This window comes from Amaranthus tricolor, chromosome 17, assembly GCF_026212465.1.
Source record: "Amaranthus tricolor cultivar Red isolate AtriRed21 chromosome 17, ASM2621246v1, whole genome shotgun sequence".
Lineage (NCBI taxonomy): Eukaryota > Viridiplantae > Streptophyta > Magnoliopsida > Caryophyllales > Amaranthaceae > Amaranthus > Amaranthus tricolor.
In genome coordinates this window covers 7,822,912-7,837,100 of record NC_080063.1, presented here as the reverse complement: position 1 = coordinate 7,837,100, position 14,189 = coordinate 7,822,912, and the positions used below count along the sequence as shown (strand labels likewise).

Below are 14,189 nucleotides of genomic sequence, written 5' to 3'. Positions count from 1 at the left end.
GAGGAGATAACTTCACAGGTCATTGCTCTGCTATGTACATGAGTTGGTACAGGCGCATCTCCATATTACGCCTAACGAACACCGCATTTGCGCAGCCAGGATCACATTACCATCTGACATCTACGTTACTGGTACGTTTTCTTTCAACACTCATAACAAATAGTAATAGTTTTAAGTAACTGTTTTAACAATATAATGATAACAAACAGGCTGAGCGCATCCGATCGGTGTTGATACAATGTAATGACACGATTCAAGGGGCCGCTACATCGCCAGTTGACGTGGGCTATCGGCTATGTTCTCAGACCTTAGGCTCCATTAATGCGTCGTTCACCGATGCATTGAGTCAAGCGGGTTATGAATACCTCATACCGACTCCACCCGTCATTGGCGACGTAGATGACACATTCCACACTCCTTCTCCAAGGAGTTCAGCCCATCGAGGTAGCTCTTCCGGAGGATCCAGTTCTCGGTCCACAAGAAGCCGCCAGCGTTCATCTACTCAGGGTCGGTCTTCCAGATCGCCATCGACATCCGCTACTATGTCGCCGTTCGTTCCCCCGTCTTCCATCAACACTCCTCCGCCACATCCATCGCCTCCGCAAAGGATTATCACATATCAGCGTGCTAGTCAACGACGAGCTCCTACTCTTAATGTCATTGCGGAGGTTGACGAGTTCACACCGTCATCATCCACCGGTGCGCAAAACAAAAGGGGCCGGGGGTTGTAGTTTAACAAACTTTGTATATTCTTATATGATTTTAACTTCTTGTATATTCTTGTATGATTTTAACTTTGTATGTTCTACTTTGTATGATTTTCTTAGAATAGCTTGATGAAAATCAATAAAAAAGTAAATTAATCAAGAAAAAGTTCTACTTTGAATGTGGTTGATTTGAATCCAACATTTGGTGGACATCTTATGAGGATCTCTGATTTTTATGTCGGCACCCACACTTTCCTTTTGCTTTAAAGTTTGTTTATGATTGTCGTGTTACCAATTCTTACGAAGCATTTCTATATAGGCTTTAATTTTGCTTATTCTCAGAGTCCGAAGGTCTACAAAGCAAAATTTCAAATCAAGCTGGTTCGTAATTGATTAATATGGAATAGATGGTATTGAACTAGTTTAATGCAGGTTACGTTCACAATTTAAGGGAAATGAAAGAAAAAAAAAATTGTTGCAGGCCACCAGCAAACCGCCACATGAAGTGGCGGTTTACCAGGGACCAAACCGCCACATAAGATGGCGGTTTGCCTTGACCAAACCGCCACTTCATGTGGCGTTTTTGTGCTTTAGATAAACCGCCATCTCAAGTGGCGGTTTGTTCTGAAAAAATTAAAAAAAAAAAAACACTTTTCCACGTGGACGGTATTCTGGGAAATACTTTCCCAAATTAGATAAAGTGAGAAATTTTTTTTTTTTAAACATTATTCTGAAAAATGTCTCTACTTAGTTAGGATGAGTTTGTTAATTTAAGCTTAGCTATGTCTCATACTCTTGTCTTGTGATTAAGAAACAAGATCAAAAATACAGCCTGCATTATTAGGCAAATATAGGCTATATCAAAAACTTCACATGATTCGTGCTTTGATTCGATTCGGGTTCATGATTCTTTAGTTAAATAGAAAAATAAAACATAATCTAATGGTAACATATTGTGCCAATTAATATAAAATTAAATATTAGGTTGAAAAGGTAAAAATTGTGGATATAATAAAATAATTCTAGTTAAATGTCAACTTAACAAGTCAAAAAAATGTACAAAGAAACATATGCCAGTGTTAAAGTGAGGTAATTGTGTCAAAAAAATTGTGGCAATTTCATATTACTTGCTACATTTCTATTTTTAGTAATAAAATAATCATTTAAAGTTCTACCTACCCCTATTTTTATCCTACTCTATACTCTATAATAAAATATTATACTATACTCTATAAAGTAACCTAACAACCTATTTTTCCTTTTTCTTTTTCAATTAACAATAATAAAATACTATACTCTATAAAGTAAACAATCAGTTACAGTGTAGGTCAATCACTTTTCTTAATTCTCGTGCCCATGCAAATGTAACAACAATATCAGAACGGAGGAAGTATTAAAGTGTCTTAGAAAAAGTACAAATAAAGCCACGTCTGGATTTCCATGAAAAAGTAGAGCAGTATAATTTCTGGAGAAAATTTTCAGACAAAATACTGAAAATATGACAGTGAAAATTAGGGTTTGTTAATTTTGTCTCTTCATTCTCATGAGTAACATAATCCTTCAATTTATACATCAAACCTACGAAAGTAAGAAAGAAAATAAGAATATCCCTATGATATTATACATAATTAGAGAGAATAAGATCATCTAATATACTAGATGATATACAGAAAATATTTATTTCTACAAGTACAGTAATAGGGAAATGCTTATTTTTTTTCGGTGGTTTGAAATTTTTCAACCAATATTACTAATTTTATCTTCCCTTTTCAAGGCATTAAGATTCAATTTCCTTTCTTCAAAGCTTTCATCAATTAAAATTAGGGGTGTTCAAAATCGGATACCGGGTTGACCCGGTTCCGAAAAACCGGGTACCCGGTTTTCCGGATAGCTAAAATTGTATTCCGGATCCGACCCGGTTTAATCCGGGTCGAAAACCGGGTACCCGGTTTTTTTTTTTTCTTAATTCTTTTAACAATTTTTTAAACATATAATTCAAATAATATTAAAATACTTAACTAACTTAGTCATAAACTATTAAAATACAAGCATTAGTTAATTAAAATACAACCACAATTCCATAAACCATTAAAATTTATATTTAAAAAAAAAAAAAAAAACTAGGTACCCGGTTTTCCAAAATTCGTGATCCGTATCCGACCCGAATACCCGGTTTTAAAACCGGGTACCCGACCCGGTTTATCCGAATTTTGGAAACCGGGTAATTTATCCGCTTTTAAAAATCGGAAAGCGGGTTTTCGGATACGGATATTTTTGAACACCCCTAATTAAAATGGTGGTAATTATAAATTATTGATGGTGTTGATAGTGAAAGAGGACTTTTTACCCTGGGTCTCAATGAGTAAATATTTAATCCTCTTTTTGACATACTACTTCACTCCATTATTATTTACTCTGATTCCAAGCACATAAATATTCATTAATTTATCCATCTTTCATTAGTACTAGAGCTATTCAAAAGTGACCCGAACCGAATCCGAATCAAACCGAACTGAACATGTGTTTCTTTATTAGCTTTATTGAACCGATATTACCTGACCCGAAGTTGTACCCGAATCAGTAGACAACCGAAAATGGGAAAACTAAACCCGACTTGTTACTAATTTTTTAACCGACACATAACCATTAACCGAGACTACCCGAACCTAATAATGACCGACCAGAATCATATCCGGCCCAAATCAAGCTCGAAACCAAACTTGATCCGGCTAAAATCGACTTAACCTAAACGAAGTTTAGATTTGTTGTAAATCCTGAACAAATTTTTAACATAGAAGTATGATCGACTCATATTCAATCATCTTATTAATTATTCTAATAAAGTGATAGATATTTTATTAAATTAAATTTTATAAATACATGATTTAATACATTTAGAGTTAATAATCAATGATCAATGTTTATTTAACTATTTTTAATCGAATTAGATGAAAATTGATAGAACTTTATAATTTTAATTTTCGGTCAAACAAGTGAAAGTAACAAAGTAATAATGATCGCTAATTGATTTGCATTTTAACTATTTTGCTTTAAGTAAAGGAAATCTTATCATCAATTAAAAAATGACTAACAACTTAATTTGATACTGACTCAATCGAAAGTAATTAGTAATTCGTAGCCGAATTCTACTTGAAAAATACCCGAACCTCCTGTACCCGGTAAAACCGAAACCAATTATTAACTGATGATAACCCGAGACCGATTGACACTCTACACAATCTTAAACCGACATCAAACCGATGCTAACCCAATAGCTCGAATAACTGATCTTCAACCGAACCATGACTAACTGACCCGATACGAGTGTGACCCGTCGCAACACGCATCCGAAAAATAACCCAACTGAAATGCATCTAAACTGAATGACACCCATCCGAAACCGATCCAATCACCCGAATGAACACCTCTAATTAGTACTCTCATTTTCCCATAATTTCAGGTAGACCCTAAGGGTTATTTTGTCATTTGAGTTTTGTGTTAGGTCAAAAAACTCGATAGATTTGTTTTACTCCTTTCTCTTTCTTCATTAAGTCTGCTTCCGAGTTCTTGGTTTGAATAATTAACCGATTTTGTATATTTCTTGCTTCTGCCGCATAACCAAAGAGTTTTGGTTGCGCATTTTCAACTCAATTTAGAAGAAAACCCCTTCACAATTGCAGAATGTTGATTTTACAGGTTTAAATTGCGAATCAGGGTGATTTGAATCACCAACAAATACCGATTAAAGTAGATTGAAATCAATCAAGATTCACAAGGCAAGTGAGCAAATCATATAACACTATTTGAGATCAACTAAGAATGGACATTTACTTTTGAGATACAACTAAACACACAAAGAATCAAAGCAAATCAAAATATTCATAACCAACTTGTTGAAGTTCTTACATCAAGGTAGGACAAGTAGCAGCAAAATCTAGTTTCAAATCTCCAACCATAACTCCTCGGTTAAAAAAGTAATGAATCAGAACATCAGAAACATAGCGAAAAAATAATAATAATAATAATAATAATAATAATAATAATAATAATAATAATAATAATAATAATAAAATCTGCAACTGTGATTTAAACAAGAAAAGATGGAACTTTCAGTTGCTATAAACACGATCACTATACTTCCAAAAACGTCAACTTCACAATAAACATAAATCCAAAAACAATATATTTGATGACTACTAAATCAAGCAAAAGTTTCACCTATGAAGAAGCATCTCTCGGCCTGAAATCACCCTCCGCACTTTCATTAGCACTACTCGGAACACTAGGACCTAGAAGCAAAGGCTCAGAAGAGGTATCGGGTTCTCGTTTGGCAGCCCAAGCTCTAAGAGGAGGCTCAAAGTGTTTGCTGGCGACATCTGGTGGAGGTAAATCTTGCTCTTCACCAGGAAGAACGAGAAGACCTTTCTCTCTTAAGGGAGATGCCTCATTGTAGTAAGCATTCCAAAGTGAGTCAACAAGTTGCCTCTCTTCCCTAGCTGCCCCAAGCTCTTCCTGTGACAATGAGCTGATATTACCAATGCGTTCTTCAAGAAGTTGCTTCATTTTATTATCCTCATCCGTTACATGACCAGTGGTCCCATCAGGTTTAGCACGTGCAAGTTCCAGTAGACCCTGTAGAGCAGCTTCTCGAACAGATGCATCCTCACTTGAGGCAAGGTGCCTCATGATGCATGGAAATCCGAGTTCGTCTACTACAACACAATCCGATTGGTTTTCTCGCAGAAGGTAATGCAGCAAATTCAACGCTTTCCTGGAAAGTTGTAGCTTATCGAGTCCATATTAGGGATATTTTTGAAATATACAGAGGGCACAAGAAAGAAAAGAAACAACTAATCTAGTCCATATTAGAGCTATTTTGCCATAAATGTGAACCAATGAACAGGAAGAAGTAGAATACCTCTGAAATCTGACGTTTTCTGAACTTAGAGCATCCCTCAGTGCAGCATAACCATTTGCAAGGCGAAATGCTGCAATACCAGGCTTGTTATGACGGATTAAAGCTGCAACAATATCCAGAAACACATCAATATTAAAGCTGACAGCACCAAGAGAGCTAAAAAAATGTAGGCAATTAAAAGCGGAAGAAAAACCAACAGATGTTCTCATTAGGTTAACTCAGAGCAAAAGAAACTACGACAAAAAAGAAAACTGCAGGATACTCACATGATATGGCACCAAGCGCTTGAGTACGTACTTTCATATCAGGGTCTGAAGCAAAATTTGTAAGAAGTGGTTCAAAACCATTCACTTCCATTACTAGTTGTTGACTTCTAGGATTATTTTGAACAATGGTTGTCACAACATCTGCGGCCTTTGCTCGTATATTGGCATGTTGATTCCTCAGATAACCAACCAGAGGGCTCAGTCCCCCAATCGAATGCAAATCTGCCATACAGAATATAAAGATAAAAATGCCAAGAGAAAAACAATAAGACTTCAAGAGAGGAAGGAAAATAAGGGAAGGGGAAAGGAGGCGAGAAAATGATGAGAAAAGTTTCCCTTGTTTGTTCAAGAGAGGGAACAAGGGAGAGAAAGAGAAAACTTATTTTCCTTCCAAATCCTTCAACTTATGAAGAGATTTTATCATTAATAAAATTAGGGGAACTAATTACTTCAAATCCCTTCCTTCTAAATCTCCCCTTCAAATTTGTTATCAAAAGATATTTAATCTTTTTAAATCCCTCCCTTTCCTTTCCATGCAAATCCTTCTATCCAAAGAAAGTGTAAAAGAATCTACGAAAGCTTAGATCTGGGCTGTAGTGCAGATCAAAAGTTGTCCCCCTCCATATTAATTTCACAAATTAAACACTAGTTTGCTAACTAATATAATTTTTGCAACTATAATAATACCAATATGCCTCGATTAAATGGAACAAAATCTCCATGTAAGAAACATATGCTATGGTGAGTGGTGCCTGGTGATCCATTCTACCTTATAGCAAAGATGTACTAATACCTCTCAAGCAGCAAGTCCAAGAGGTACGGTAAGATGTTAGTTTGTTTGATCAAGCTATCATTTTCCAGCAAAATAGCAAGTTAGTACCTCTCAAGCAACAAGTCCAAGAGGTACGGCAAGATGTTAGTTTGTTTCATCAAGCTATCATTTTCCAGCAAAATAGCAAGTTAGTATTTTCCGTTAAGCCTATAATTTGCCAAGCCTATGAAATCATTCAGTACATTTATCAAAGAAGCACAAGTGTCACCAGTTTTTTAATATAGACCCATGCATGAGGATTTTATATCCTCACCCTCTCTTCTCTTCCCCATCTTATTTGATGAAACGGTATTGGTGTCTTATCCATGTTAAGTATTTGCTTGTCAAAAATAATTAAGGGGCTTCTTCAAACAAACAGTTAAGAGAACTTACACTACGAGCAACTACCAAGTACCCACAGTCCTACACTAAGTCAATGATTTGCCTTAAAATTCAAAATAGCATTGATAACAATCGAGTGAAGATTGTTTTAAGAAATAGAGAATGTTCAGAGGTCAAAAATACTTGGGAGCTTCACTGTTCACGTGGATTGTTTACTACATGCGAAGATGTGCACAAGCCTTAGTGAAACTGGCTCGTGCCTTGTTTGAAGAACTGTACACATAGCCATCATTGCATTTATGCACATCTTTGCCAAGATGAAGATGAAGACAAGGATGAAGATGCTGGCACAGAAAATGAAGAAATAAAGAAAGAACAAAGAGAAGGATAGCGGAAGACACCAGGAAGGGTTGAATGGGAGAGATAATTCCTAGCAACAAAAAGGAAAAGATCAAAGAAAGCACAATAATGAGAATTGGTGAAGGAGATAATAAATGCCAGTGAAGAAAGAAATTATGACCGATGAAAAAAAATTTAATAATTGAAATACCCTTTTACTACAATCACCCTCTTGGTCTGACTTTCGACAAAATTAATACGGAAACAAAGAGGAAAGAATATGATGGATCAAGTAATATAGTGCTTTTTGGGCAAGCCTTTTTTAAGCAAATTGCTGTTCTTGTATAATACTCCACTTAATTGAAATTCATTACGTTACATATTATTTTTATGTACTTACAAATTTATGATACATATTACAATTACGAGAAAAATATTTTATTCAAGCTTAATTATCTAATTAATTAGTAAGTATAAAATTGATTACAAATGTTCTGTTATCATACCAAAGTACATCTAAAACGATTTGATTATTCAAAAAGATCAATTTTTTAATAAACATTATCCAAAGTACATCAAAACAAAAACCTGCCGCGTTAATGAACCACATCCATATCATTCCCGCAACATCACCATTGTTATCGAAAATAAGTTATAAAACCTTTATGTGGCACCATTATGTAGAAGCAACAACTTTACCCTTACATTTATCTAATGATTCATGTCTAATATTGAATTTATGCCTTGGTGTGAAGAAAATTTTGCCAACTCGAAAAGAATGATGCTGATTGTGGTGCTCAGTTGGCAAGGTTTTGATTCTTCAATAGGCTAACTGTAAGATACTCATAATCTTGCACATAATCATCAACTGGTGGGTGGATTTAAAGAAGAGTTCTACTAGGAGGAACCTTCTTCTTCCACTTGGGTAGACGAGGCAACAATCATGCCCTTAAGCTCCTAAAAATTCTGGCTTTAATTTCATTTTCCAAGCCAATAATCTTGTTTAGCTCAAAAACTCTGAATGCATGACATGAAGGTCAGTAAGCTTAGAAAAGAAGAAAAATGTGGTTAGCTCTCTGAGTATGTCTACTTAAGATAGCGAACCTTAAGTTTGATTTCGTGCTGTTTATGTATCAAGACAATATTTAAGTTTTATTATACCATCCTTCTACCTTCCATGCCACACACCATATCTATCCTACCTTCACAAATGCCTCACACCATCCACATAAATGAATAGATCAATATTTTCAATTTATCTTTCCACAAATTCTATCTTGGAATTCTAACTTGTCCTCAAAATCACGTCTATCTGTTAACATATGTTATCTTTTATTAAAACCTATCTAACAAATGCAAACCCATATTAAACCTACATCTTCACGTCAAACATGGAATTCTCCTACATAAAATCCATCCCTTATCGAAAGATCAAAAGATTACCCCTTGGATTGAATCACAAACAAAGATTCAGTTTTTATCTGTTAACGTATATCCCCTTATTCCTAAAACCTTACATTCTCAACCATTAAACCACAGAACATCATAACTTCCTCACAAAAAGCCAAAATACAAAAAATCTTCTGATAGCCCAAAACTTTCGTCTAACCCAAAAGCCCAAACTTTTCCATATAGTTCCCTATTTGTAACACAATTTTGAATCAATTTGCACCAAAACCAAATATTATCACTGATTTCATACTAAATTTTTTTGACAATGCACCTTACCTACTCGAGTTTTCACCCTAAAAATGCATAAAAGCAAGAAGAGTATTAAATTCATATGCATAATGAACAAGTGGCTTTAAGAAAGTCTTCTCAACATACCATTAGCCATATCAATAGACTCCACATGTTCCTGTAACTCATCCAGCATATCTGCAAAATTATAATCACCAAAAACTTTAGAACAGTTGGCAAATTTAACTGAACTCAAAGAGTGAACAAACCATTCATCAAGCAATATAACATCACCTTCAATGTCAGCCGGAGTAACTCCTTGAGAATCTAAAACATCCTCAGGAGTCTGCATAACTTGAGTAATCTCTTTCATTCGCTTCACAACATCAATAGTCTGTGATTGCATCGCTTCCATGAACCATTTTCGTTCATCCTCGCTGACCATTATTCATTATAGAAGATAAATACTCGATTACAAATAAATTGAGAAAGTAAGTAGGATAAAGCAAGAAAAACGAGACAAACCTGAGCTGACGTTGGGGTTTAGTGCCATCGGAATGAGAGAGACTCCATTTGAGCAGTCCTTCCCAGTTGGGATTTTCTGGATTCATTGGATTGTAAGATTGATTTCTTCGACAAACCCTAGAGCTAATCAACTTGTCTGTCACAATTCTGGTTTTTGTACCGTCTTGTCGCTTCGATTTATTTCGGGGAGTTCTGCTTTTTGTACCTTCGTGTAGGAGTCTTGAGAGTTTTCTGTTCTAGATAATTCTAGACTTATCTCGGATTTAGGAGTAGTAAGAGAATTTTCTATTCTAATCAAACAAGAGTATGTCATTTCATACACAATCAATTATAAATTATACTCAACGTTTTAGAGATTTATTGATTATAGCCATTGTTATAGTTTGATTCATGTTAACAATGAAAAAACCCAATAAAGATCAAAAATAAAAAATGCAAAAACAAAGAAAATAATATATATGTTAAAAAGGTAGGGAGAATATAAGGAGAAATGTAGTATATGAGATTGATATCTGCTTCGTATATCAATATCTTGCATCAATTTACAATACAGGAGTAATGCTTTTATAGCAAAATATCACAACACTATTCATGAAGAAAGGATTGAATTTCCCAATGCATTCATGAATTGTCTTCTCAAATCATAATAATAAGAATTTTTTAGGTGAAAGAAAACTCTAATATCAATGTTATTAGACTACGAAACCCCACCTTTATAACAATTAAATGAATATTATTGCTTTAGAATTTAAATATTACAAACTATAATTTAAACTCTACAAGAGGAATTCCCCTTAGAAATTTCTAAAATGATTAAAGAAAAACCCAAAAATTCTCTCACTAAATCTCTAAAATTTAAATGTGGCACTCAACTCAATTCTTAATTGCTGTAGATCAAATGATCTTACATCATATATACAAGGCATATACAAGACCCTTATATAAGCTTTGGAACTACAAAAGAGACTAAATCTGATCTCTAGCTCGACCAGATCAAGCAACCAAACAGGGTCAAGCAACAGATTGAGCGAGCATTAATTCTTCATAGACCACTGTACTGATTTGCAATTTTCTCTAAAACATCCTTTTATCACCTTAAACACCCAAATATATTAACTCCATACTGAGTCACCATAACATAACACCCTTAAAAGTTTTATATCTATGACTTAAGTCATTATAAACAAAAAAAAATACAAATATTGTAATCATCCAATAAGATTATGTCCTTTCGATCACTGAAAAATAAAATGACCAAACCAAACTATTTACTTTTGACTTATTTCCTCTTGTTTTCGTGTGGTTATGAGGAAAATTTTTGTGTTAAAGTATACAAGGGAAACTCAGACAGAGCATAAACCTAAAGAGGAAGCGGAAAACCAAGCTGAAAATTGGTCTTCAATCTAGAAAAGTGTTGTGTGTTTATTACAATTTTGAAGCCATTATTGGTACGCTTATTGTACATTTAGTTGGTGACGAGAAGCCATTGTTGAAAGGCTTCAAGCCTTTGGGGTTTTTATTTGTGAGGTAGAAAAAGAAGTGAGAGATTTATGGCTCTGAGGCCAATGTTGAAGCTTCAAGAGAAGTCATTGTTGATATTTTAGATATGACATGGGTTATAAGGGAGAGAATGAAAAGATGAATTGGGCAATAAGTGGGATTATTCAGGAAAAATTTTCCTAATTTAAATCATAATTCCACTTATTACAAGGATGCTCTGTATTATCATAGTGCTTGTACTGCTGTATTGACCCAAAAACTGAAAACTGTAAAAAGGTGTACTTCGCAGTTACACCAACGTACTGCATCAGGTTCTGTCTGGCATCAATATGCAAACAAATCAGAAGCCAAGTGCTTCTGCATTCTGATGAAATGATAGGATGCTTTCCGTTAAATACCATATTTGACAGAGCAAGCTATGCAGAACAGTCACAATAACTGTTGTCGCCTCATCGCTGCAGCTACTGTTTGTCGCTGTTGTTGCTGTTGAATAGGAATTACGAGCCTGTTCATGGGTGTCATTTTGCTGTCTGTGGTTGTCTAGTGATGTCGTAAAATGCTAGCTGTTGGGCGACACCGTATTTTCCCAAAAAGTGAAGGCAGGTTGTCAGCCCAATCGTCTGCCTTGAATGTATGTCCGTCTAGTCAGTCATCATCTTAAACTCACTATCTTGAGCACTTGAACAAGTGTCGAAAGAGGTGACCTACGATCATGTCTTTTGCTCTCTTTGCTTCAGAAAATGCTCACTTTGAATGATGATGCAAGGTATTGGCAACGACGATATGATAAAAACATGTTTCTTTCAGCGCGTTGACATTATCCTCCATTATGCAAAACACTAAAGAAAATTCAATGCGTAAGTACAACCCTCTAAGACTAATCACGATATGAGCAATTGACAGCAACGAAAGATAAACAGTATGAATCCTTGTCGGTGCCAATCAGCGTAAACGAACCATTATCATGGATTATGTTGTAATTCTACACAGACAGTTTTAAGCACTTTGACTGAAGTTCATACCATCTTCTAGATGTATAAAAAACTTAATTGAATGAGTACTAGCCTTACAACTAGGAATGCATTGACCTTAGACCATCAAACAAATATACAATGAGTAGGAAAACGTATGCGATTAGACTATGAGGAATTCGGTTTGGCAATGATATGAGTGTAGATACTACTAGATTAATGATGCAGAAAACGCAAAAAGGTATGTGCTGTGAATGAAAAATCGTACACTCATAACTGCATCTGCTGTGAGTAGTACGCATTGAGGATGAGAAATCGTACAGGCATAATTGCATCTGTTATGAGTACATATTCTGTGCTGTGAATTTAGCACAGTCTATAGCTGTTGTATTGTGACTGCAACAATGAATCAATGTCATATTTGTTGACAAAAAAAACGATAGTTTAATCTACAGATCTAAATACATACATACATACGTATATACATACATACTAGAGATCCAAATACTATCTTGCAGGGAACCGACAAATGCCATATATGATGATTGTAAGTGTATATCAGGCTTGACTGTTCCTGCGGCTAAAACCCATATTTCAGTTGGCTACATATCGATGAGTTAACTGGGGTTAAATGGGTTAGGTTTATTGTGTTGCTCAAAGATAAACAAAGGGAGTTAAAACTTAAAAAACCGGTTTAACAGGTCATTTAAAACATTGGTGATTGGAATCCGCTGATATGGTTACAATTATTGCACTTTTTGACTTATAATAGCTACAACTTGTAAATATTGAACTATAAGGCTAGCTATAACTAATAAATGACTTCAACTTTGCGGCTATAATCTGTAAATTGATTATGGAAAACTATTGTGACATCCTATTATTACCGCAAACATCAATTAAAATTCACAGAAACAACATATCATATGTTTTATTTTTGTTGGAAAAGTAATACAACGACCAAACTATTTGAAGTATTTGCACTTATAAGAATTATAACAAGTTTATTGTCTTACTTTGATACTATCAATACACGGCCCGTTTGGTTAGTGGTACTAAATAATGGTAATGGTAATGATTTATTGTGTAATTTCATCAAAAGTTCCATGTTATTCCCATAGTGATGAAACTTTGATTAAAAAAAAATTTTTTGTTTATAAATTTCCATTACCACCTAATATCACCTCTCCTATTAGTTTTGTATTGGAATGAATTTTATCAAGAAAATGAGATGATTGAAGTTGGACAAACATGGCTATTAAGGTAGCCAAGAGATTTTTCAACCAAAATTACACTGGTTTTCATTCCCATTACTAACGTTTAATACCACTTATCAAACGGGCTGTAAGAAGACATTAGAATCTAAAAATTTGTAAATATGACTTCCCAAAGTAGGCTATTCCAAAGAAGTCATGAAGATGAAGGCCAAAAACATAAGACAATCTTAGAGTGATCATTTATCGATCTGATTAAGCTTGCCGAGGCCATTGCAAGTAGCACAAACAATCTGAGCTTGATCCTTACGAGCTGCATTAGCCCTGAGCGTGCTTCCTGATTTCCTTACGAAACCAGCACCATCACACTCCGGGCAGCTGTTTCAATCAGTAAACGAATCAACTAACAAGTAAAAATTAAAACTGAGAAAGGCAGATGACGAGAAAAAGAGAATAGAGAAAACATACGTATCCTTGCGAGAAAAGATGATGGGAAACGCAGTACCAACGAGTGCAACAACAGCTGCACCAGCAATCAAATAAGTAGTACTATCAGACGAGAGATCTCCGACTGCAGCCTTCACCGAAAACCTCTTCTTCTGCTTAATGGGTAAAATACACAACTTTCTGGGTGTTGTTTGTGTTTGTTGCAATGGATTTGTCGCAAATTGGGACTTGAATGGAGTTACTGATGCCATTATTGATGAGGTTTTGAATTTTCAGGTGCTACTTTTTGATGCTGTTTTTTTTATTTATTTAAACTATTTGTAATACAAATAGAAAACAAATAGAAAAGGATTTATGGATAAGGTGCCACATCAGAGGAATTTCATTATGCCCAGGTTGCTTGGATAAGATTTTCTGTCCCACATTCACAAATCACCACAAAATGAACTTCAGTGGATAGTATGGTTGT

The 14,189-nt window shown here is 34.9% G+C and overlaps 2 protein-coding genes across 2 annotated transcripts; both read right to left on the bottom strand.

Annotated features, from left to right (window-relative positions):
- Positions 1-4,732: 4,732 nt before the first annotated feature.
- Positions 4,733-10,089, bottom strand: LOC130804513 (uncharacterized). The gene is made up of 6 exons (XM_057668972.1): positions 9,589-10,089; positions 9,358-9,500; positions 9,211-9,261; positions 5,892-6,113; positions 5,626-5,728; positions 4,733-5,478 (listed from the first exon to the last, which is right to left on the bottom strand). The coding sequence occupies exons 1-6, from the start codon at positions 9,672-9,674 to the stop codon at positions 4,926-4,928; spliced, it is 1,158 nt and encodes a 385-aa protein (XP_057524955.1). The 5' UTR covers positions 9,675-10,089; the 3' UTR covers positions 4,733-4,925.
- A 2,875-nt stretch (positions 10,090-12,964) lies between these two features.
- Positions 12,965-14,130, bottom strand: LOC130804515 (uncharacterized). Its single transcript, XM_057668974.1, has 2 exons — positions 13,742-14,130; positions 12,965-13,651 (listed from the first exon to the last, which is right to left on the bottom strand). Exons 1-2 carry the CDS (start codon positions 13,969-13,971, stop codon positions 13,513-13,515), a joined length of 369 nt encoding a protein of 122 aa, XP_057524957.1. The 5' UTR covers positions 13,972-14,130; the 3' UTR covers positions 12,965-13,512.
- Positions 14,131-14,189: the final 59 nt, after the last annotated feature.